This window comes from Rhipicephalus sanguineus, chromosome 2, assembly GCF_013339695.2.
Source record: "Rhipicephalus sanguineus isolate Rsan-2018 chromosome 2, BIME_Rsan_1.4, whole genome shotgun sequence".
NCBI classification, from domain to species: domain Eukaryota; kingdom Metazoa; phylum Arthropoda; class Arachnida; order Ixodida; family Ixodidae; genus Rhipicephalus; species Rhipicephalus sanguineus.
In genome coordinates this window covers 131,839,322-131,863,047 of record NC_051177.1, presented here as the reverse complement: position 1 = coordinate 131,863,047, position 23,726 = coordinate 131,839,322, and the positions used below count along the sequence as shown (strand labels likewise).

The 23,726-nt window shown below is 45.0% G+C and overlaps 1 protein-coding gene and 1 long non-coding RNA gene across 3 annotated transcripts in view; both read left to right on the top strand.

The window, feature by feature from the left end:
• The window catches only part of LOC119383667 (elastin-like), a 120,516-nt gene that overhangs the window by 26,774 nt on the left and 70,016 nt on the right, over window positions 1–23,726 (top strand). For both annotated transcript variants that reach the window (XM_049412614.1, XM_049412613.1), the window contains exon 5: window positions 3,507–3,584. In XM_049412614.1, the coding sequence (XP_049268571.1) occupies window positions 3,507–3,584 (78 nt within the window). The remainder of the gene's footprint in view (window positions 1–3,506; window positions 3,585–23,726) is intronic.
• On the top strand, window positions 9,790–22,111 carry LOC125757221 (uncharacterized). The gene is made up of 3 exons (XR_007415153.1): window positions 9,790–9,815; window positions 16,349–16,471; window positions 21,838–22,111. It is a non-coding gene; the product is annotated as an uncharacterized LOC125757221 (long non-coding RNA).

Sequence of the window (23,726 nt, the reverse complement as noted above, 5' to 3'; positions counted from 1 at the left end):
AATTGTTATTTCCATACGTAGATGGTGCGTACGTTCGAGGGAAAAACAAACTTTTGTTTTCAAAAGTTGTAAAATATAATTTGTAGAGAAGCATTGGAACGCTGTAATGGGACGTCCTCTCGAGCGCCTTCTAGTGGGTGGCCCTCTTCGCCTCTTCTCGGAGAGCACGCCCCTCGTGCTCGTGCTCGTGAGAGTCTGCGAGTCTCCGCTCCGTCGTGACTGCTGTGCATCGTCGCCGTCACTCCCGCCGTCAATAAACGCATTTACAAATTCTTTATTTGGAGATACCAAATCTGGAACACTTTTGCAGAGCAATTAGTGTATAACCTGATGATTGAATTTGTCGAGGCTTCTCTTCAATCACACGGCCACGCGAACATTTTGCAATAAGTTTTACATACGGACGTTTGAAATAAATTTTAAATGAAAATAACTTCGCATCATCTTGTTTAAAGCTTGGTAAAAGAGCGTTACGAACCGCAAGAGCGCAAGCCATCCGAAGCGAAACCGATGACTGTACTGCGCTCATTCCCATGGTGGTTGAAGCGCCGCTCATGTAGCCCCGCATAGACACTACTGCCAGATTCCCCTTTAGCTACTAAATTTGAAGCATTTCTTAACGAATTTAAGGCACATTGAGCGTTTCTATCTATCTATCTATCTATCTATCTATCTATCTATCTATCTATCTATCTATCTATCTATCTATCTATCTATCTATCTATCTATCTATCTATCTATCTATCTATCTATCTATCTATCTATCTATCTATCTATCTATCTATCTATCTATCCGCCTACGTCTGGGTGCTCTCGTGATCGCCTCCTTAACTTGGCGTAGGCGAAAATTCGTACAAGAGGGTAAGAGAGTTTGACCAATATGACCGCCTGGTCACGACATGAATAGCGTGGAAATTCCGTCGCGTACGTCTTCAAACCGTTTCCTCTGACACGTGTGGCACATACCCATATACCACGGGCCACGGTATGCAGGTATGCGCCACAGGTGATTGACAATTTATATCTACCCCGAAACTGCGAGAACAGACATCGGTAATTTAAATGCAGGAGCGTTAAGACAAACCGACATTGGCTGCGTTGACCCGACGAATGTAGAGAATAAAAATCAGGATCCGAGCTGGAATCGAAGCCAAGTATTTTGCGTGGCAGTCAGGTATTCCACCACAGAGCCACGCCAGGTCTCGCATTTGCTTTGAAAAAATACCTAATGTAGGCGTAATGTCAGTGGAACGTCGATTGAGGTTGCAGTTCTGTCTATCTAATTTTATAACAATGCAATAAACGTTACATATTTACTCCTATCATACAGGCGTGTTGTCTGGTTAACGTCTGTTGTGGTTCCAGTGTTGAGTCTGCTTTTATAGCAGTCTAATATACAGTGCCAATGGTTCAACAAACTATATTCAAGCGTTGCTCGACATCGGAGAAATATGCTAACGAAAGCAACGTATGATATTCAGACCGTGCTGCAGGGCCCCTTCAATGGGTGTTTATCAAATACAAATGTTCGTAATGTAGCAATAATGAAAGATATTGTAATTAAGCTGTTAACCTTCTCGCCATTACGTCAACGCTCCATGTATGTTTGAAAAGACGTCTGATAGAGAAACCGTGCGGCGAAGTGGAGAAACTAATTTTGTGAAAATGATAAATCTTCAACCTTTGCAACGCAAAGCATTTTACAGCTAAGCTCTTTAGGAAATCGTTCCTTGTGAGTCGATCGCACAAAACTATCATGTTAACGGGTATGTGCCCCTGCGCGGCTACCTGAAACGAGCACAGAGAGAGAGAGAACGAAAGAGAAACAAACAGACAGACGGAAAGATGCAAAGAAAAAGAAATAGAAAAATTCCTGCCGAAAACAATTCTTCACGAGGCGGGGATTCGACCCACGTCCCCTCGATCCGAACGCGAGCGTCCTAGCCCCTCCGCTATCCAGGCACACCAGCAGAGCATAGCATGGCCTTGTATAGCGTAGTGTAGGAAATGCAACGAAGAAGTCCGCTCCCACGAAAGAGCGCCGTGAAAGAGCGACCGCATTCCCGCTCGCCCTGTGCGAATTAAAGCTGTTGGTTTAGGCTAGAGGGGAGACAGGACGCGCGTTCCACGTCCCTTCATTATCCGAGGTCGGTGTGCCCAACGAAAGCCAACGGAACGCGATCCAAGCTCCGCTTCCCGAGCGAAAGAGCGCCAAGAGCGACCGCATTCCCCGCTCGCCCTGTGCGCCTCATAAAGGCAAGGTTCCATTTAGCGTCCCAAAACCAAATATATTGCTCAAGGTGTGCCTTGCGCGAAATAATTTCTTTATCATGTTCCACGACGACGAGGTCGGTAATGAAAGAAGTGATCGCCCGCAAAGTATGTCTTTTAGATTTAACTCTCGTACGGCAGGGTCCTCGCGCCGTTGCCGGAGGAGGGCGAGGTGGCTACATACAACTACTACTACTACACTTTAAGAAAAACATCTGGCGTTCTTTCGTTCTGCTTTTACAAAACATCTGGCGTCTTTCGTTGGTTTATTTCATCAATCAACGGCGTTTTGAACAAAATTTTATTGTTTAATACGCACAGGAGAAATCTCACCAGGCACTACCTTGACGTAAACAATGGCTGCTAATGGGAATGAGAGACAGAAGAAGTCGGCTTTTAGCTAACACTTACACTTCTACTTCTACTAACGTTTCCTACTGGAACATGCCAATGGCTGCTAATGGGGAATGAGAGACAGAAGAATTCGGCTTTTAGTTAACGCGCACGCTGCGAATTTTTTATTGTTCAACAACGCACAGGAGAAATCTCCCACCGGCACCACCTTGGAGGTCAAAGCGTAAGACTTGTTACGGACTACTACGACGATGACGACTACGAGGGAGACGGGTGCCGCCTTAAGGAGCTTCGCCCCTAAAAATGAAAAGACAGACGCAATCAGCAGAGCGTCGTCTAGGGACCAGATACCTCACCGCCTGGTCAAGCCCACCGACGGAGACATTGCGCGCAACCTCCGTTCTATAGTGCAGAGCCTTGCTGCGTACAGCCGAGGAGAAAGCTGCTCATCTCGAAGCTAGACGCGCTGTTCGACGGGGAGTACGAGCGGCGATGGGACCATGCTTCAATATGCCAAGCTTTGCGCGACTTTGTGCAAACTGCCCGCAATAGTTTTTTTCTCACTCATGCTTTAAAGGTCTTCATATTTGTATGATCGAGCCATATCTTTAAAATGGTTTGACTGATAAATGGGCCGTAGGATAGAAAAATGTATCAATATTTGCATCGTTCATGAGAAAACTCAAGATGTGCAAGGTTTGCGAAGTTACATTATTCGCTTAGCAATAGCTGTGCGTAGAGGGGCAGATAATGCAGTAACCCTCGCTTAGGGCATTGCGAATTTTTTTCATACACCGCATGGTACGAATGAGCACAAGCCATGTACGGTGTGATATCGAAACCTTGAAGCATCATAACCTCAGAAAATCCCTCATTCCTAGGTACGCCAGTGACTGCAGTTGGAGGCAATGTTCCTGCAGTTGTTTTACCAAGTCCTGCGGTAGGCGTGGGCCAACCTGGTAAGTCTGACTTGGCGAAGTACACTTCAAGAGCCGAACTTGCATTTTGAATAGAAAGTGGTTATATCCGAGATGTTTAGATAGTTTGCAATAAAATGAACAAAGGTCGTTATTTAACGTGGTGTTTTTTTTTTTAATTCTAAAGTGTATCTCTGTATATAGCGGCTATAGTTCTTCGCTTTCATTTCACTTCAGTGAATGGACCGAATTGTTTCATAGAACTGCCAAGTTCCCTTATGTGTAACGAGGCAAGCAGAAAACACCCTGGATTGCTGCTAAGCTCCCTAGCAATGTTGTACTTTCAGGAGAACGGTCGTTGTTTACTGGAAGAGCCATCACGGAAACACTACCGCCGAAAAATACCGCTCGGAGTCAGTGTCATTAAGAACAGTAAGTGTCATTAGGAACAGTAAGAAGACCTCACGTTGTGCTACGCGGGTGCGAGCGGATGTTCAAAATATAGACTAACCGCGTAGTTACGGTGCACACCGCTGCGCAGAATGTCCACGCGTAGGGAAGTGCGGGCACAGATGAGTTGAAGGGACATGCTAATAGGTTACATAGACGCAGAGCCGGCACATCTTCTTCACCGACGTGCAATATCTGCATACGCCATTGTCACCGCCTTCACGCTAGCGTTCTGAGGTACCTGATAGCTTGTACGGTGGCGTTCATTCTACCCAACAGGAAGAGCTTTGCACTTTCGGCAACGTCACCTGATTACTAACAATTAGATTTACCACGAAACGTGTCAAGACTACGCCTTAGGGCGTTTGTGGAAACTTATTTCTGTTCTGCTGCGCAATTTCAGAAACCCGATTTTGCTAGCATACAATTTTTATAGCATACCTATTTCTATGAGTGCACTCTTTGTACTCTTCGTGCTGAGAGGAGTAAAACACAGGGATCATCAAAAAACGAGGACACGCGCTAACTGGCAAATGAAAATTTTATGTTCAATGTATTCCATGTATACATAAGACGTCAATAAAAATTATACTACTTGATCACCCACGGGATGATGTCAGCGCTAAAGCCAAAGCAATGTATTAGACGTAATAGCGGTAACAAGCACTACTTAAGGCATTGATGCAGCATTGTCCGATGCGCTGGCAGTTGCTGAAGTCTCAGCGCACAACAAGGTAGTAAAAATGTGTACTAGTAAAAATACGTCGCTTTACATGGTAACATTCTAAAGCCAACATGTCATATTACGTTGCATTGTGGAATTTCGGTTTCGTATAACCGACGGTATTTGCAGTTATCTTATGCGCTTTGTGAATATGAAATGAGCGCAGAATACAATACTACTTAAAGGAACACTCACATCAAATTAGCACATGTCAGTATTTTTGCATCCACCATTTAGTAGATTCGCGACACACAATGCAATGGTGGGACGAGTAACTGTCTGTTATACTGGGTAATACGACCAGCATCGAGCACGATTCAAAACGGGTGGCAAGCCCCCCAATTTGTAGCGCTAGAAGAGCGGCCACGCGGTCGCCTTCAGACCCTGCCCCAGCTGATCACATAACCAGCAAAAGAAGTGGTGTGCGGTTCAGTTGACATTTCGTGTGCAGTCATGCCGTTGTAACCAGCATCGCTGTCGTTGCTGTCAAGAGTGTCAAGTAATGACAATAACACTGAAGTTTATTTTCGCGTCAATGCGACGTAATGATACGAAGTGTACCCGGTCAGTACCCGGCGTGGGTGCGAGTCACAACCTAAAGTTTTTACTCTGCTCTACTTGCGCATGTCCTGTGTATTTCTCCAATATTCCCATGCTTTAGTGGCGTCAGCACCAACCGAAACATATGAATGCCTACCAACTAGCAGCTCGGTTTTCAAGTCTAATAACCTGATGGAATGCCTATGATAACTTCCAGAAATTATTATCGGGTCGTAACACACTATGAGCTACCTCATTCCTTTTTGAGATATTATATAGCGCATATATCATTTAGTCGGATCAAACACAGGTTATGATAGCCAAATTACTCAAATAGAAAAGGCAGCCCTCATATGTCATCGTAACTCATTAAAAGTTTAGAGTGGCTAGAGTTGTTCACTTTATGAGTACAAATCCTTGGTCCTTCCTCAGCGTTACTTATTGTTCATGATAAACAGACACAGGGGACCTTCTTTAGATGCCCGAATAACCCATATGCAACATATTTTCAGAGAGAGGACCACAGCCCTGGATTCAAACATGCAGTTCGTTTAGGTGAAAAACAACATTTGTTTTTAATTTTGGGGAGATTATTTCCTGTGATTCATTATACGTACCAATGGAGCGTCATCTACAGGCTGATAACCACACCGAATATGCAAGCCCAACGTCAAACCTTGGTGACCACATGTAAAAATCGTCAGTACGCAAATACTAGGAGAATCTGCAAAACACCATTTATAAGCTGACGATATTGCAACGCGCGCTTTTTTTTGCTGTTTCTATAACTTGTCCGTAGAACGTGTGATCGTTGTCTTGCGCGGGACGCGCCGGAATGTCTAGAAACGTTCCACATTTGTAGTAAATTATTTTGTCAAGATGGCGGACATCACACGAATGGTCAAGATTATTCCAGAGCTTGCGCAACCACCAGTGATAAGGCTGGAATGTTCGATCTATGATGTATAAAAGACAGCGCGTCCCAGTTGTGATCAGTGTATCGACAGCCCACGTTCTGTTCGCCGTTATCAGGGTAGAGTGTGTATTGCTGTAGTTTGAGTTTTCATTTCACGGCCACAAGCTCGGGCAAATAAAGAGTTTCATCTTGAACACGCCGCCTGCTGTCTTCGTCAACGTCACGACCCGTGACATCTGATGGAGGTGCTTCCCGGTCCATGTACACAACGCCCCCCTCCTGCCGTGAGCCAAGCCACCACAATGAATGGGACATCGACGCCAACGCTGACCAGCGAGCCAGCCAGATGCCGCAAGGCCTCCCACCAGAATACGCACTCCTACCGGACAAGCCAAAAACCACGGCGATGAGGACTACAGGAACGATGACTGCTTTAGTGTCCCCTATAGCGATCGTGATGCAGCCAAACAGGGAGCCGCCGACCTCTCGTGGTTCTCCATGTGAAGACCCCGAAACCTGGCTCGAGGCCTTCGAAAGCGTCTCAACATTTAACATCTGGAACTCCGAGAACAAGCGGCGCCACGTACACTTTTGCCTGGAAGAAGCAGCAAGGACATGGCTCGAAAATCGGGAATCGGCACTTCAAACCTGGGACTTCCTTCGCAGTACTTTCATGGCGACGTTCGCGGGCGTCGTCCGGAAGGAAAGGGCCGCGACCTTGCTGGAGACACGGGCACAACTGCCGAAGGAGAATGTGACCATCTTCGCGGTGGAAATTACTCGACTGTTCCGCCAGGCTGACCCGACAAGCCAGAGGAGAAAGAAGTCAGTTTCCTCATGCGAGGAGTCAAGCAACAAGTATTCGCTGGGCTGATGCGGAACCCACCGAAGACCGTTTAGGAATTCCTGTCAGAGGCCACAGTGATCGATAAGACGCTGGAAATGCACACTCGGTAGTACAACCAAAGCGCAATTCAAGACAGCGCATCTGTTGATGTCCTTCATTTAGAGAGAAAAACAAACGTGTTTGTTTTCAACTGTTGTAAAAATAAGTCATTATATGGCGATGTCAAACCTGGGACACCACTGCAGTGCAATTAATCCACAACCTGGTGGCTGAATTTGTCGACGCTTTCCTTCAATCACACGGCACGCGAACTTTCTGCAATAAGCTTGACATACGGAAAAGTGAAGTGAACTTAAATTGAAAACAACCTCGTATCATCTTGTTTAAGCTCGGTAAACGAGCTTTACGGACGTCAAGAGCGCAAGCCATTCGAAGCAAAACCAAAGCCTGCACTTCCCATCATTCGCACGGTGGTAGAAGCGCAGCTCATGTAGCCCCGCATAGACACTAGTGCCAGATTCCCCTCTAGGTATAAAATGCGAAGCATTTCTAAGCGAAGCTAAGGCTCTTTGAGCATTTCTATCTATCTATCTATCTATCTATCTATCTATCTATCTATCTATCTATCTATCTATCTATCTATCTATCTATCTATCTATCTATCTATCTATCTATCTATCTATCTATCTATCTATCTATCTATCTATCTATCTATCTATCTATAGCCGCTTAGGTATGGATGCTCTCGTGATCGCACCCTCAACTAGGTGTAGACCAAAATTCGTACAAGAGGATAAAAGAGTTTGAGGAATATGACTACCTGGTCATTACATCAATAACGTGAAAATGCCGTCACGTACGTCGTCAAACCCTTTCCTCTGACACGTGTGGCGCATAGCCATATACCACGGGCCGCGGTATGCGGGTATGTGCCACAGGTGATTGACAATTTATATCTATCCAGGAATGGCGAGAACACACATTAGTAATTTAAATGCGCGGGCGTTAAGAATAAACGACATCAGCAGCGGTGACCCTACGAATGGAGAAAAAAAAATCAGGATCCGACCAGCAATTGAACCCAAGTAGTTTGCGTGGCAGTCAGGTATTCTACCACAGAACCACGCCAGGTCTTGAAGCTGCTTTGTAAAAAAAAAACCTTATGCAGGAGTAATGTCAGTGGAACATTAATTGTGGTTGCAGTTCTGCCTATCTAATTTTAAAACAAAGCAATAAACATTACATATTTAGCCCTATCATACAGGTGTAATGTCGGTTTAACGTCTATTGTGGTTCCAGTGTTGAGTCTGCTTTTACAGCAGCATATTATACCCTGCATTGGTATTCTAATAATTCAACAAACTATATTCAAGGGCAGCTCGACCTCGCGAAATACGCTAACGAAAGCTACGTATGATATTCAGACCGTGTTACAGGATTCCTTCATTGGGTGTTTATCAAATACAAATGTTCGCAATTTAACAATGACGAAATATATTGTAATAAAGCTGTTAACCTTCTCGCGGTTACATCGACGCTCCATGTATGCTTCGGAAGACGTCCGATAGAGAAAACATGCGGGGAAGTGGAGAAACAGTTTTTGTCAATGTGGTAACTGTTCAATTTTTGCAACGCAAAGCATTTTAACATCTGAGCTGTTTAGCAAATCGTTCCTTGTGAGTCGCTCGCAGCAAACCGTCACGTCAACGGGTATGTGCCCCTGCGCGGCTACCTGCGAACGAGTACAGAAAGAGAGAGAGAAAAAAAGAGAAACAAACAGAGAGACGGAAAGAAAGATGCAAACAAAAAGAAAGAGAAAACTTCTTGCCGAAAACAATTCTTCACGAGGCGGGATTCGAACCCGCGTCCTCTCGATCCGAAGGTGAGCGTCCTAGCCCCTCGGCTATCCAGGCACGCTAGAAGAGCATAGCATGGTCTTGTATAGTTTAGTGTACGAAGGCGGTTGGAAAGGGAAGTGAGTGCGAGGAGGAGGAAAAGGAGGAGCGGAGAGAATAAAGCGTAGCACAAAAGGAATAAGAAAAAGAGGAATAGAGAGAAAGAAATTGAGAAAGAAAAGAAACATAGACAGAGAGAACATCAATGAAAGAGAGAGAGAAAGAAGTAGCGAGAGAAACAAATAGAAAGAAAGAGAGAAGCAAGCATCGCGTCGTCTAGCAATCAGATACCGCACCACCTTGCCAAGCCGCGCGTGCGCAGTAGCCATACCTCGCCCACCGATGGAGACATCGTGCGCAACCTCCGCTCTATAGTGCATAGCCTGTGCGGCGTACTACCGAGGAGGAAGCCGCGCATCTCGAAGCTAGACGTGTTGGTCGACGGAGCGCATGAGCGGCGATGGTTCCATGCTTCGCTGCGCCAAGCTTTGGGAGACGTTTTTTAACTCGGGCGTGAAAGGTTTTCATATTGTATGAACGCGCCATATCTTTAAAATGGTTGACTGAGAAATAAGCTGCAGGATAGAAAAATGTTATCAATATTTGCATCGTTCATAAACAAACTCAAGATGTGCATGTTTGTGAAGATATATTGTTTGTTTAGCAATAGCTGTGCGTAGAGGGGCAGGTAATGCGGTAACCCTCGCTTAAGGTTTTGAGGATTTATTCATACAGACGTATGACACGAATAAGCACAAGCCATGTACGGCATGATATCGACATCTTGAAGCACCATAACCTCAGGAAATCCCACATTCCTAGGTACGCTAGTGGTTCCAGTTGGAGGCGTTGTTCCTGCAGTTGTTTCACCAGGTTCCTGCGGTAGGAGTGGGCCAGCCTGGTAAGTCTTACTTGGCGAAATGCACTTGAAGAGCCTAACTTGCATTTTCAATACCAAGTGGCGATATCCGCGATATTAGGTAGTTTCCTTCGGTGCAATAAAATGAAAGAAGGCCATTTAATTAACGCGGTAACATATTGTTCTTTTTTTCTCAAAATTTTGCAATGTGATCATTGTATAGTGCATCTCTCTATATAGCCACTATAGTTCTTCGCTTGCATTTCACTTGAGTGAATGAACCCTAATCCTTTCACAGAACTGCTAAGTTCCCTTATGTGTAGCGAGGCAAGCAGAAAACACCCTCAAGTGGAACAGAAAACACCCTCAACAATGCTGTATTTCAGAGAACGGTCGTTGTTTGCTGCAGAGCCATCAAGAAAACACTACCGCCGACGAATAACGCTCAGAGTCAGTGTCATTGTGAGGGTACTATTACGCCCAAATGCAGTAAGAACACCTCAAGTTGTACTACGTGGGTGCGAGCAGATGTTCAAAATATAGCCGCACAGCATCGCGGACGGTACACACCGCTGCACAGAATGTCCGCGCGTATAGAATGCGGACAGATGGGCTGAAGCTACACTGTAATGGGCTGTGTAGAGGCAGAGCTGGCGCATCTTCTTCACCGACGTGCGATATCTGCATACGCAGCGCCGCCTTCACGCTAGCGTTCTGAGGTGCCACATAGCTTGTAAGCTGGCGCTATTTTACCCAACAGGAAGAGCTTCGCACGTTCGGCCAGTCAGCGGTTACTAACAATTAAATTTACCACGAAACGTGCCAAGACTACACCTTAGGGCGTTTGCCGAAACTTATTTCTGTTTTGCTGCACAATTTCAGAAATTCAATTTTACCCAGCATACAATTTTTAAAGCATACCTATTTCGATGAGTACACTCTTGTACTGTTTGTGCTGAGAGGAGTAAAACCGAGGGATCATCAAAAAACGATGACACGCGCTAACTGGCAAATGAAAGTTTTATGTTGAATGTATTCCATATATACATAAGAGCTCATTTAAAATTATACTACTTGATCACACGCGGATGATATCAGCGCTAAAGCCAAAGTAATGCATTAGACATAACAGTTGTAACAAGCACGACTTAACACATTGATGCAGCAATGTCCGATGCGCTGGCAGTTGCTGAAGTCTCAGCCTACAACAAGGTACTAAAATGTGTACTAGTAAAAATACATCGCTTTACATGGTAATTTTCTAAAGCCAACATGTCCATATTACGTTGCATTTTGAAATTTTTCTTTCGGTTAACCACCGTTGTTGCATTTGTCTTACACGCTTTGCGGATCGGAAAAGAGCGCTGAACACAATACTGCCTAAAGAAACACTCACATCTAATTACAGATGTCAGTAGTTTTTATCCACCATTTAGTAGCGATTCGCGACTCAGAATGGAACGGTGGGACGAGTAACTATCTGTTTTCCTAGTTAATATCACCAGCATCGAGCTCGATTCAAAACGGGTGGCCAGCCCCCAAATTTATAGCGCCAGCAGAATGGCGTCGCGGTCACCTTCAGACCGTGCCCCAGTTGATCACATGGCCATAAAAGAAAGTGGCTTGTGGTTCAGTTGAGATTTCGTGTGAAGTCATGTCGTTGCCACCAGCATGGCTATCGTTGCTGTCAACAGTGTCAAGTGATGACAATAACAATGGAGTTTATTTTCAAATAAATGCAACGTAATGATGCGAAGTGTAACCGGTCAACACCCGGCGTGGGTGCGAGCCATAACTTGAAGTTTCTACTATGCTCTACTTGCGCATGTCCTGTGTATTTCTCCAATATGGCCATGCTTTAGTGGCGTCTGCACCAACCGAAAAAAATGAATGCTTACCGACTAGTTGCTCGGTTTTCAAGTCTAATGACCTGATGGAATGCCTATGGTAACTTGGAGAACTAATTATCGGGCCGCAACACACTATGAGCTACCCCATTTCTCCTTGAGATATTGTATAACGCATATTTCATTTAGTCTGATCACAGAGAGGTTATCATAGGCAAATTACTCAAATAGAAAAGGCAGCCCTCATATGTCATCGTAACTGATGAAAAGTTAGAGTGGCTAGACTTGTTTACTTTATGAGCACTTCCTGTCGCTACAGCTTAGAAAAAACAAATCTCTGGTTCTTCCTCAGCGTTGCTGGTTGTTCATGATAAACGGATACAGGGGAGCTTCTTTAGATGCCTGAATAACCCCTACAGAACATACTTTCGGAGAGCACCACAGCCCTGGATTTCAACATGCAATTCGTTTAACCCTTTCAGCCCTGGATTTTTTATTTCTCTCGGATAATGTTTTTGAACGTGTTTTTTTCTAATTGCTGGGCCTCAGAAAAACACCAAACAAAACATTGAGCCAGTGGTGTAATTATCGATTTACAGGACATGGCTTCAAATTAGGTCATCAGGGCTCAGTGATCGTGAAATGAGAAAAATAGCTTCTTTATTCATGCTTTTCACCAAAGTACACAAAATCCGAACCAGCGCCATATTTGGCAGTGTGGAAATCGTCGAACAACTTGGGGATTTCGACCTGAAAACGGCGCTTACCAGCCTCAGCTTACTCACGCCGGCGTCACCCATGACTTCAGTCGAGCTGCTTCTTTGTGGCTCCCAGCCCAGCCAGAATGCCACAATGGCGGTGTCGATTGCAGTGGGGATGATTGAAGAAATACTCCCCCAAGAATGAGCAGTATTCGTTTCGTTCCCGAGGTGCTAAGGGAACTTTTGTGTGATGTCGTCAATTGACGACGCCAGGGCTGAAAGGGTGTAGAGAGGAATATTTCTATTTTAATTTCGGTGAGATTATTTCCTGTGATTCATTAAACGTACCCATGCAGCATCATCTACGGGCTGAGAATCACACCGAATATGCAAGCCCAGCGTTCAACCTTGGTGACCACATGTGAACATCATCACTATACAAATACTAGGAGAATCTGCAAAACACCGTTTATAAGCCGACGATATTGGCACGCGCGCTTATTGCTGGTATCCGCAAAATACCGATCACATCCGCAGCCTAAGGTGCAGGAACGGCTTCGGAGCCCGTGGTGCACGTTTTAAAGAAGTCAACATGCACTTTCCGAACCCCTAATTTTGTTTGCTGTTTGCGGCGCCTCATGAATCACCAGATAAAGAAAGAATAACGTCGATCGCGGCACGCAGTCGGGTGTATTGATCGCCGAAAAATGAACAAAATCTCAAGAAAAAGAACGACTGCTACAACAGCTCTCAGCGCCTGCGTAGCGCAAGTTGGGACCGGATGGTCCCATGTTTTATGCATTCCACCGATCACACCATCCTCATAGAAACATGCAATGTGGCTTCAAACGGTAAGGAAAAGATTGACGCGAAAACGATACGTGAAGATGATAAACAGACCTCTTGAATAACGCTTACGAGTCGGAACGCGTAAGAAACGAGGTTGTTCATGACGATACAAAAGAGGAGGAAAGAAGCTTTGGCACAGAAACAAACATCACGGGCGCATTTCCATGCGCTTGGAAGCCGCAGGTTTGAAAGCAGCCACGGCCCTACCATGTTTGTGGTTGCATAGATTTTTTTTCTTTTACTTTCAGTCTGCGGTAATGCAAAAAGTAGAGCAAACAAACAAATCTCAAGCATAATTACTTATAACTTTGTCCTAAACTATTTATGGGCGATTGCTTGATGACGTCATGACTCACACTCGCCAGATGATGCTTCTGGCGAGCGCTCCACACTACGCAGTCGGCAGCGATGTTCTAACTTTATAAAGAGAACCTGACACAGTTATTGTGTATTGTCGAATTATCTCATTATCGGAGTTTATTGCCTCACAAAATTATTGCTGCACACTTTTTTTTCCAATTTGTGAAGTATGAGCGAAATAACAGCGATTAATCGCGCGCTATCAGCGCTTTCTTCCTCCTTTCGCCCCGGCAGGCGCGCTGAAAGCTACACGTGCAGGGTAGAAGGGGGGGGGGGGAGATGACGTAGGGGCAAGAGGCGTTTTCAGGATTTCTTATTTTTATTTATTTATTTACAGTATACTGCAGTCACGAAGGACCATACAGGTGGAAAACTATACACTTGTAGATTTACAAGCACAAATGGAGCCGTAAGGCACACAAATTAAAGGGGCCCTCCAACACTTTTTTCCATCGCTGCTAACCGCATCAACGCTTAGTGGCGCTCGCCAGAACTATTGCGGACGGAAATGACGAAGATGAGCGCTGGCCTATGATTGGATAATTGTAACGTTAGAAGTAATAGCGGCGTTGCATCACAAAAGGGGTAATTGTTGGGTTTAGTTTTTCTTAAGCATGTTTTTTTCACTGAACACCAATAGACAGACGATCTTAGTCATTTCAGCTTTAAAACTGCAGCGCCCGGCAAAGAATGCGCCAAACGCCACGGCGCTGGAGGGAAACGCGCTCGGGACGCTCCAGGCGCCGTTGTTTGTAGAAACTGAAGGGAAAAAAATGTAAGAGCGTTGATATAGACCCCGTCGCGACAAGAAACACGACTAAAACTAGAAACATGATAGAGGCGTTCACGATCTGCTTCGTTTCGGACGCGCAGTTCACTCTTAATGCACCACATTGTTGTTACTATTGCAACGGCGTCATCAATACGTTGGAAAGAACGGCCAACATTGTATGCAAGCTTCCCGTACGTAGGATCTTTCAGTTCATTTCATTGGGGCGCCATCAGACGTCACAGGGCGAGTGAAACGTGGTCAGGTGACCCCGCGAGAATCGAGTTGAGGGTAGGCCTCCATTTTATTGTATTTTGAGTGTTCTAGGCTGAATAACTTCGGACTGCGTGCCCCTACCGCTGCCGTTCTTGCTGCACTAATCTCTTCAGCCTCCAGTTTACGCAACCCGAAAGTAAAAACTGTAAAACAATGAGGTCAGTAAAAGTGTTAGAGGGTCTCTTTAAGCTCACAGAAAAGGGAAACAAAGCAAACCTATCGGCATATCTAGAAGTATTACAGGAAACCAAGGCAGCCTGTAAACGCAGCCTGTTTTAACGCGTCTCCTCACTTTTAAGGCCTGACCACACGTACGCGTTGCAGCGTGTCAGCGCGTGGCCTTTTGACGTGGCGCCGCGCCCTCTCGCTATGGGGAGAGAGGGCACGCGGATACGCGACGCTGCGCGCCCTCTCTCTTCGTAGGGAGAGGGTGCGGCGACGCGTCAAAAGGCTACGCGCTGACACGCTGCGACGCGTACGTCAGGCCTTGAGTGTGATTACGAGCGCGCTAGTGTCGCAACTGTGTAATTCTAGCACCGCCTCCTCTGCTTTATAAATGGAACAGGCATTTTTCTAGCAAGGCATTTTTCTATAAAGCAAACCAAACCAAACCAAACCAAACCAAACTACTGAGCGTGGCGCCGGCGCGCGTCCGCACCCATTAGCGGCCGCGGTGACTGTGCAGCATAAGAATGATCATACAGCCAATGGCCATGTCCTCCCCTCCGTTTACGTAACGGGGCCCATCGACGAAGTAATTTACCGAGAGAAGAGGGAGAGATATCTAGCTTTCTTTTTTTTATACAGAACTGTAGATTTCCTGCTGCCTGAAGTACTTTCATTCATCTGGATGAAAAACCGCGTTGCTTGATCACGCGGGCGAGATGAGAATTCACAAGGACGACTGCTGAATGCCAAGAAATACACTTACTCTACATGACCAAGTATACAGCTTTTTAAAGCAAGGAGGGAAAGTGAGAAGGATGATTGTTGCTGCAGTACAAGGGTCCGACGATAAAAACAAACACGTTAATCATATTTAGTGCAACAAGAGAAGACCTGTCACGTGACCAGTTACGCGAGTTTATTCCCGTGACTACCAGTTACGCGATGTTGTTACGTGATTTTTGTCACGTGACCACCTGTTACGTGATGTTACGTGATTTTTCGTCACGTAACAGACTCGCCCTTCATCGTTATTGCATTGCAAGCCGGATAAATCGGCACACGTTTTGCATAAGTTGAAGAGGACGAAGAAAGCGCGTACTGGTTCTTGAGGATGACTGTTCGCACTACCCGGTGCAACGAAAAGCTTAAAAACTCTGCTCTTTAAATAAAACACAACAGATTAGAAATATGACGCAGCAGTCAAATACTTAGAAATGACTATAAATGCGAGGATGTTTATATTTAAAGATGAACACATGGGAACGGGGGGCTGCGTTGAAGCCGGCTCTTACAACGTCATGAAATTAATACGCTTAATTTACAAAGAAGCAACCAGAGAAAAAAAATCAAAAGAAGTATATACACGTGGCATCGCCAGCGTACAAAAATATCTCTGAACGGAGACCAAAACACATAGGGCGGTAACGTGGATTACCGCTGTTACTCTGGATTCAATAATTCCACCCAAACGATTAGAGGTGTTATTTCCCTTCAATTCTCGTGATGAATGCTGCTGACTTGATTCGCTGGAGTATGTTGTTATTAATTGGACTGCCGACAGGGTTTGTTATGGATGCACTGTGGTTAACGAACTATTTTTTTCAGCGTTATGGGCAAATCAGGCTTGCAAGTATTATGGCCAAACCTGTCTGCCCTTGGAATCTTGCCCCCGGAAGCTGAGGCTGCCGCTAACGGGCTGCGACTTCAATACTGTCTGCTGCAACATCAGTAAGATGCACATACTTTATTCACATATTTTTGCTCTAGCACATTTATTGTAATCCCCAGTGAAACCACTAAAGAAAGGCTTTGAAACATTTATTTCTTGTTGAAAGGCTGTATTTCTGCTGTAGTAGTGAAGGCACGCCGCAACGACTAGCGTTAGTTTTGAACGCACATCTAGGTACATGAACATACACCAGATGATTTATGGTCACTCCGGAGACTTCCTCCGCCAAGGGAACAAATCAACCCTCCGAGTATCAGAGGCAGAGAGTTTTCGTTCCCTGTGGGAAAATAAAATTTGCTCTTTATGCGCAGTAAGCTAATGACTGGAGGAAGTTTTAGTAGTTGATAACAGGACTTCTATAGTGGGAATCCCTGCGTCAGTTTACGGAGTAGGCATTGAATCAACAGGAGAAAAAGAACACGCGCACAATAGGAGATCTGACAGTAAGGAAATTCGCACGAGGACGACAGGTGCGTGCTAGCCTTAGAGAAGGCACTATTTCCTAAAGAAGGTACGAATTCTGACAATCAAAGTTGACGTTGTATGCATGAGGATCATGCAATTATTGATAAATTTTATCCTGATGGGAAGATCGATCAAACGAAAGAGGATACTAAGCAAATGTAATGAGCCAGCATCATTAATAAAAAACCTGCAAATCAATGTCAAAGATAGGGATTCTGCTTAGAAGCAATTATGTGAACTACTTGATATTGATCTTCAATGTTTGGGCGTCAAAGTTTAGCGTTATTTCTTGCTGCGCTACATTGCCTTTTGATCATTCATGGGCAGACCAATGCCAGGCGGAAGTGTTGCATTCTTATTCTTCGGATCATCCCAATCATAGGACGCGTCGTTAAGTTTGAGTTGTTTGTGCAAAGGTGGGCCACGTTTCATTCTATTTCTGTCATCCTTCGCTTCATTCTATCCCAGAAAACATTACGACTGCGCCGTGTAATTCTTCTGAAAAAATGTCTCACAAAAAGGGAAGCAGTATACGCGCAAATAAAATATGCTCACACCACCTGGTAGACTGCTATATCATCAAGTGGTGGAACTTGTCTACGTAAGAGTACTGAATCACTGTTCGCGAGTGAAAGGAGAAGTGCCCGATATTAAAAAGAAACCACTGCATGCCATCTACAAATTTTCGCTAATTTGTTTCATATATATTTTGGCCACCTTAATGCTACGCGAGGCACAATGTAACTAAAACGAAGCGCGCGAAAATGAAATATTTCAATATGCAAATGATAGCACTGCGTATGAGATTTTATACAACTGTTCGCAAGCTGTGTAGATATGACACTGAAGAGCAGAAAACAAACATATTTGTCGGGCTACACGTTACGTGATTTGGAAAGTCGATGCGCAGAGTGCGTCTATATTTACTATTTGCAACTATCGCTGCGAAACTAACACCAATGCCGGACAAATTTAGCTGATCATAGAACCTACAAAAGTAACTAAGAAAACACGCAGGGTTTCCTATGGATTTTCCTAAGCCGACTTGAAGGAGAAGGCTATCTTGTTTTTTTACTTCTCAGTCGACGTGTTGAACCTCCCCCGCCCCCTTTCGAAAGCTTTTAAGCTTTCTGCAACTAACGTGGTCTTGCACTACTCGAGGATCGGGGGCATCGGAAGTTTTCACACCTCACCCCGTTTTGCACGGCCTTCGTGATCGGCTCACCTTTGACCAAGCGATGATGTCGTGTGATGAAGCCATCCTGCATGTCATTTTATGAGACGTCATATTGATGGCATGCGGACGTCACATACTCTGACGATCTGTAGGCTCATGACGCCGTCATTTGGTGACGCTATCGCGTTATCATGCTTTTTACATGACTCTTGTTCACGCCGACACCGACATCCAAATTTCACGCTTGACGAAACATCTAAGGCTTTCGCCTTAATCAGAACTCATCACTGGTCACATTTCAGCAATCAATACGGGGTAAGGTAATTCCGTATCAAACGTCCCACACATTGCGCTCGACCCTCTCTGATTCTGTTATAAAATATTACGGACAGTCATGCTATGCACTATTTGGCCTCGCGGGGTAATTTCGCAAGGCAATTTTTTTTTTCTGTCCCTTAGAGCGATATGAATGCCGCTGTAGGGGCGAAACCTTGGTTGCGAAAAAGCACTCTAAAAATACACTACTACACAAAGCGCTTTTATTATCGGCTGGTTGCTAGGAATGTAATGGGGTTTGCTTATTATCTCTTATAAGCGTAAGCTATTTTTGCTCATGATGTGCTTTGCTTTGTGGTGAGGCGATATGGCAGTTCTTCGCCCATTTCTGATTTTTTTTAATTCGTGAAAGTTTACAAACACAATACAACATCATCGCAATGCTAAATTTTTGACAATAAGCAGGTCAAAGAGTATTGAAATTGTGAACCGAGCACTTTCAAAGTGCGAGGTGCGCAAAGATTGAAAAACCTCTTAAATGTCTCATGCTCGGTCACCAGCAGATTGAGGATGCAGTTCAAGTAAAAATGCATGCATGTACTCATTTGGAAGCGCGTAGAAATGGAGATTTGTTTGTGGAAACGTTAGCGGAGTGACGCTTGTTTTAAGCGAACTTTTTTTATGTTGATGGTACACCGCGTGCCTTGCCGCGTCCCGTAAGTCCGTCTCACTGCGCCGATCAATTCGTCACGGCAGCGGATCTCAACTTCTAGACTCAACCATCTAGATTTTTATAGAACGTTCCGATAAGAGTACGGGCAAAAGGGGAAGAACATTGGACCTCATTCTGGAACTAAGCGGCCACCAGCGATAACGCTGAAACCTTCCATGGCACATGTATGAACGCCGACCGCTTACCGCTGGCAGTATTCACTCGACGGCCGACGCTATACTCGCGGCTATCAGCGTACAACTTGAATTGCTTGTACTTTTGACCCTTTCATTTTTCGGGCACAATTTCCCAAACATAAAGAGTTTCGTCTTGAACACGCCGACAGCTGCCTTCGTTAACGTAATGACCATGTGACAGTATGTTGCGTTGCGTTCTTGCAAGTTTCGGCTTATCTCGACTTTCCGCAGTACCGCATCTTTCCGCTGCCCCTAAGGAGTGAGGGGCGAAGCGAAACGCATTGACGGGCCCGCGCCAGGAGATGGTGCGGACGCTCAACGTAAAATAATTCTCAGCAGAGATTTAAGGTGCTCTGTGTAGTGTCATATTCTTCAGAGTGATCTTGCGGAAGATAGGTTTCGGCCACTACGGCAACATTCAAATTGGCTACTTTGCGACCCCGTCGGCCAACGAAAATTTCAAGTCGGGTCTATAGCTACTTGCTAGCTACTTTTAAACTTCAGTTACGATCCATTTGGTAGCCTTTATTTAATTATTTGAGTATCAAATGCCCTGTTTCCAAAGCTTTCTGTTAGGTGAGCCGACGCGCTCGCGTCCTCTCTTCACCAGTAAGCTGGTGTACATCGAGGCACCCCAATGCAAGGTTCCACGCATATGAAAATACGGAGTAGCGAAGCTCCGTGTATGTTTACAGGCGCTTGACTAGCACGCTGCTCATGGTACCCAATGCTGATGCTACGCTCAAGTTTCTAATTCTGATGCGCAGCGCGTGTTCTCGTGTAAACTTGACAAAACAGAGATCCTCAACAAAATCAACCTGGGCTGTTTGTATTCAACCGTATATCACTATCTAAAGCTGGACCGGTGTCAGGCAAATTCAACTAATAAAATTCCTTCTGCGACTTCAAGGCAAAGCTACAATGCTTAATGTTCCTACGGACTTGTTGGCTGGAATTGTTCCAAAGTTACTCTGTACCTAGCATGACCTCTCTATTCCACGTAAGCTATATCCAGGTGCAATGAATGTATTTCAATGTATTTTTATTTATTCATTTGCAACTTAACTCGAGTGAAGACAAAGCAGGATAGGAAAATTGGGTTATTCTTTCTATTATTTATTCATCAAGTACCCCGCAGCGCCGAAGGCGTTACAGCGGGGCCCAGGGTAGGGGGGCTAGCCCATATGTAGTGAAATACATCTTCGTTCACACTGTGCACTTGCTTTTATTTTCGCCTGTTCCACTGGTTAATTATTGGGACAACAATAAATTAGCACATATGTTTGCTTAGGCAGGTACTCAAAGATCTTGCAGTCATGATCAATATACTTTCAGTAGTAACGGGGTTTCTTTAGGTAACTTGTTATTTTATCTTCATTCTAGTGAATTCAATATAGCACATTTTTATCGGAGTTCAATACGTAGGGTAGAAAGGGATTCCCATTCAAGCTCAGCCAATTCATTACAGTGCAGCTTTCTCTCCTTCCATACTGCCCCAAGGCGGATGTGGCCGCTTGCTGTTGTATTTGCTATAGAGCGTCAAAACAGGTTACTTCGGCCAGCTCCCACACAACAGAGCCATACTCGAAAACTGTTTCAACGCGGGTAACATATTCCATGAGTTTTAAACTCGCAAGCAAGCCTCCCAGATTTCTTCAAATGGCCTTGCTGACTGCAAATGTAATGTTCATAGTTTATAATTGTATCGTAATACAGGTTCTCTTCTATTTGTATACAAATTTGGCGATAAAATTAAATTGAACAGCTACTTTGCCTATATGTACCTTGAGTTCTGGCTCCTTTTCAAGTCCACCCAATGGTAACCCTGTGTGGAATTCAATGTCTGGGACATTTTAGCGTGGAATGACCCATACTGATTTCTGGATATAGAAATGGTCTTGCAGCCATTTCTCTAATAATGGTACAAGTTAGAGTCTTGGGCTGCATTGAATTATAGTCACGTAATGATCTGAAATTTCCTGCTTCAGCTTTGGCAAAAGGCACTCCAAGTTCACATGCCTAGATAACGCGATCATTGCAATTTTTATTTATTGATAATTACGACAACGCGTTTGCGAACAGAATGTGTAACCGCTGTACAAAACATTTGCAGAGCCTTGTAGGAGTTTTTTCCCCTATTTTTTCACTTAAACTGTGTGTTGCGCAAAAGTAAATCATGTGTCCTTCACCCATGCAACTTTTAGTAAAGAGGAGTTGAGTCTCGTTACTCAGCAGAAATCTGAAATTATGCTCGCACGTTGTAAGCGAGGGGACGTAAGGGAAATCGCCCTTACAATCGAGCGAACGACAGTTAAACCAGAACGAAATTATGAAACATGTTTTGTCTCCAAAAAATGATTGGAACTGCAAGTAAACTTTCGTGATTTCTCGTTTACATTTCAAAACATCTGAATAATGTAGGCCACCGCAGTCGTTACCTTACACTCGGAGGCATGTGTGATGCTTTAATAGTAGTGTTGTAAACACCTCATAATACTTTAAAATTCGTCCAGTAAAGTTATACCTTCTATTTTTCAGAGAAAACCAAAAGCTGCTCCAAGGTTGGCGGAGAATGTCGCTGGAAGTGCAAACGATATGGAATTCCTTATCACTACGCCAAATGCCTGCAGGGAATTCTTAAGTGCTGTATATACGTGCAAAAGAAGAAGGCTTAAAGCCATTGGCACCATGCATTTCTTAGTGGGCTTTGGCGTGGGGAGTTTTCATTGGCACGCGCCATGCATTTCTTAGTGGGCTTTGACATGGAGAGTTTTCAACTACTATTCGTAGGCAGCAATAAAAAATTCACCGACGATTACGATACTGCCTAATCCTAATTCTGAGCACAGCTGTTTATGAATCTTGATTTTGCGATAGGTTGAGGCGCAACTGCTTCGCTAGCCGGGAGACCATTGAAGGCAGTGAGTCGGCACGTCCCTAATAGTCACCGCAGACACGCCTCCGTTCATGTAGCACTTTTTTTTCCCTATATGATATCAGTGCACGCCCTCGCCGCTTACTTCAGTGATGATGTCAGCGGCGACCGCATGACGGCGCGCACTACTGTGGCGCCGCGGGTGGCCGCCGCAGAACCTATTGTGTCGCCATTGTCGTTCTCTCCTCCTCGCGCCGTCCTCGCTAACGCCATTTTTCATCCACCGCTGCGCTTCTTGTTCGCTCTCTCTTGTACTTGTTTTCTCCGCCGGTTGCGACTACGCTGACGCCACCCAACGCAGGAAGGGGCGCCTAAGAGCTGCGCTCTAAAACTTGGTCATTATGGGCGAACTTGTGCTCGAAAACTAGACCCAAAATTTTAGAGTCCGCCGAGCGTTCCACACAAAAAGTGCCCCTTCGACCAACGTACGACTTCTTCTCCCGAGTCTCGCAAGTCAACCCAGTTTTTCGTGCCCGTGCGCGAGAGCCATGCGTTGCGCTGTCACAAGACGCTTGAGAAGGCACGACGCATTCCACGCGCAAACACAGCCGCTCGCTGCGCTCCGCGTTCGCTCTCTTTCGTCCTCGTTTCCTCTATCGGTTACGCCGACGGCGACGCCGCTCAACGCCGGAACGGGCTTGTATGAGCTGCGCTCTAAAAGAAGACTCGAGGGAGAGCTGCGACAACCTTAATTTGACATGACGGTGGGCCTCTTGATGGCGTAATGTTTCATTAGGAGCGAAGCTCCTTAGGCCCGCACCGCTACGTCGTCGTTGAAGCTCCCTTCTCTTAAGTATCGCTTTTGGTTGCAGCGGCCGGTGATTTAAGAGGAAATGCTTAGGACTTGAGCGGTTGGGTTCTAGCGCACCAGAAATTCGTGGTTAAAAGAAAGAAGCACTGTACAGAACTGATTATAATGGTCGTCTTCACTTCCACCACATTTATCGTGGATTGTGAAATGAAGCCGCAGTTTTTTCGGTAGAGGCGATGTTATGCCGGTTACTGTCTGGATTCATGACTTCCTAAAAAAACGATACATTAGAGCTTGTGATGCATCGTGATCATTCTACAATTGATTATGCTGGCGCTCTCACGTGTTCCAGTGATTTGACGGTTATTGTTACAGAACAAATGCGGTTACACAGCTTTCCAATATAGTTGAAAGATTACAGTAGAGAGAAATACAAATGGCCGTAGCCATCAAAGAAAGGACAGCAGTTGCAGAGCATCAAACGTCGGCAACCCTGTGTCCATAAAAGCATGCGTGTACATGTTGTTACGCTGCTCAAGTTTAGGCAAGATTGTCAGAGCAGTGCTGATGAAAAGCTGATAAATATCGTCATTTTTCCATCACTAGGATGCTTTTGTACTCAGAGGCACAGCTGACGCGTCAATTGTCTGTACTGTGTGGAGGAGTCAGTCACTTACGTATAAAATTTCGCTACAGGACTAACCGCATATGCGCAGCAATGCGCTACACTCGACCTTGCAT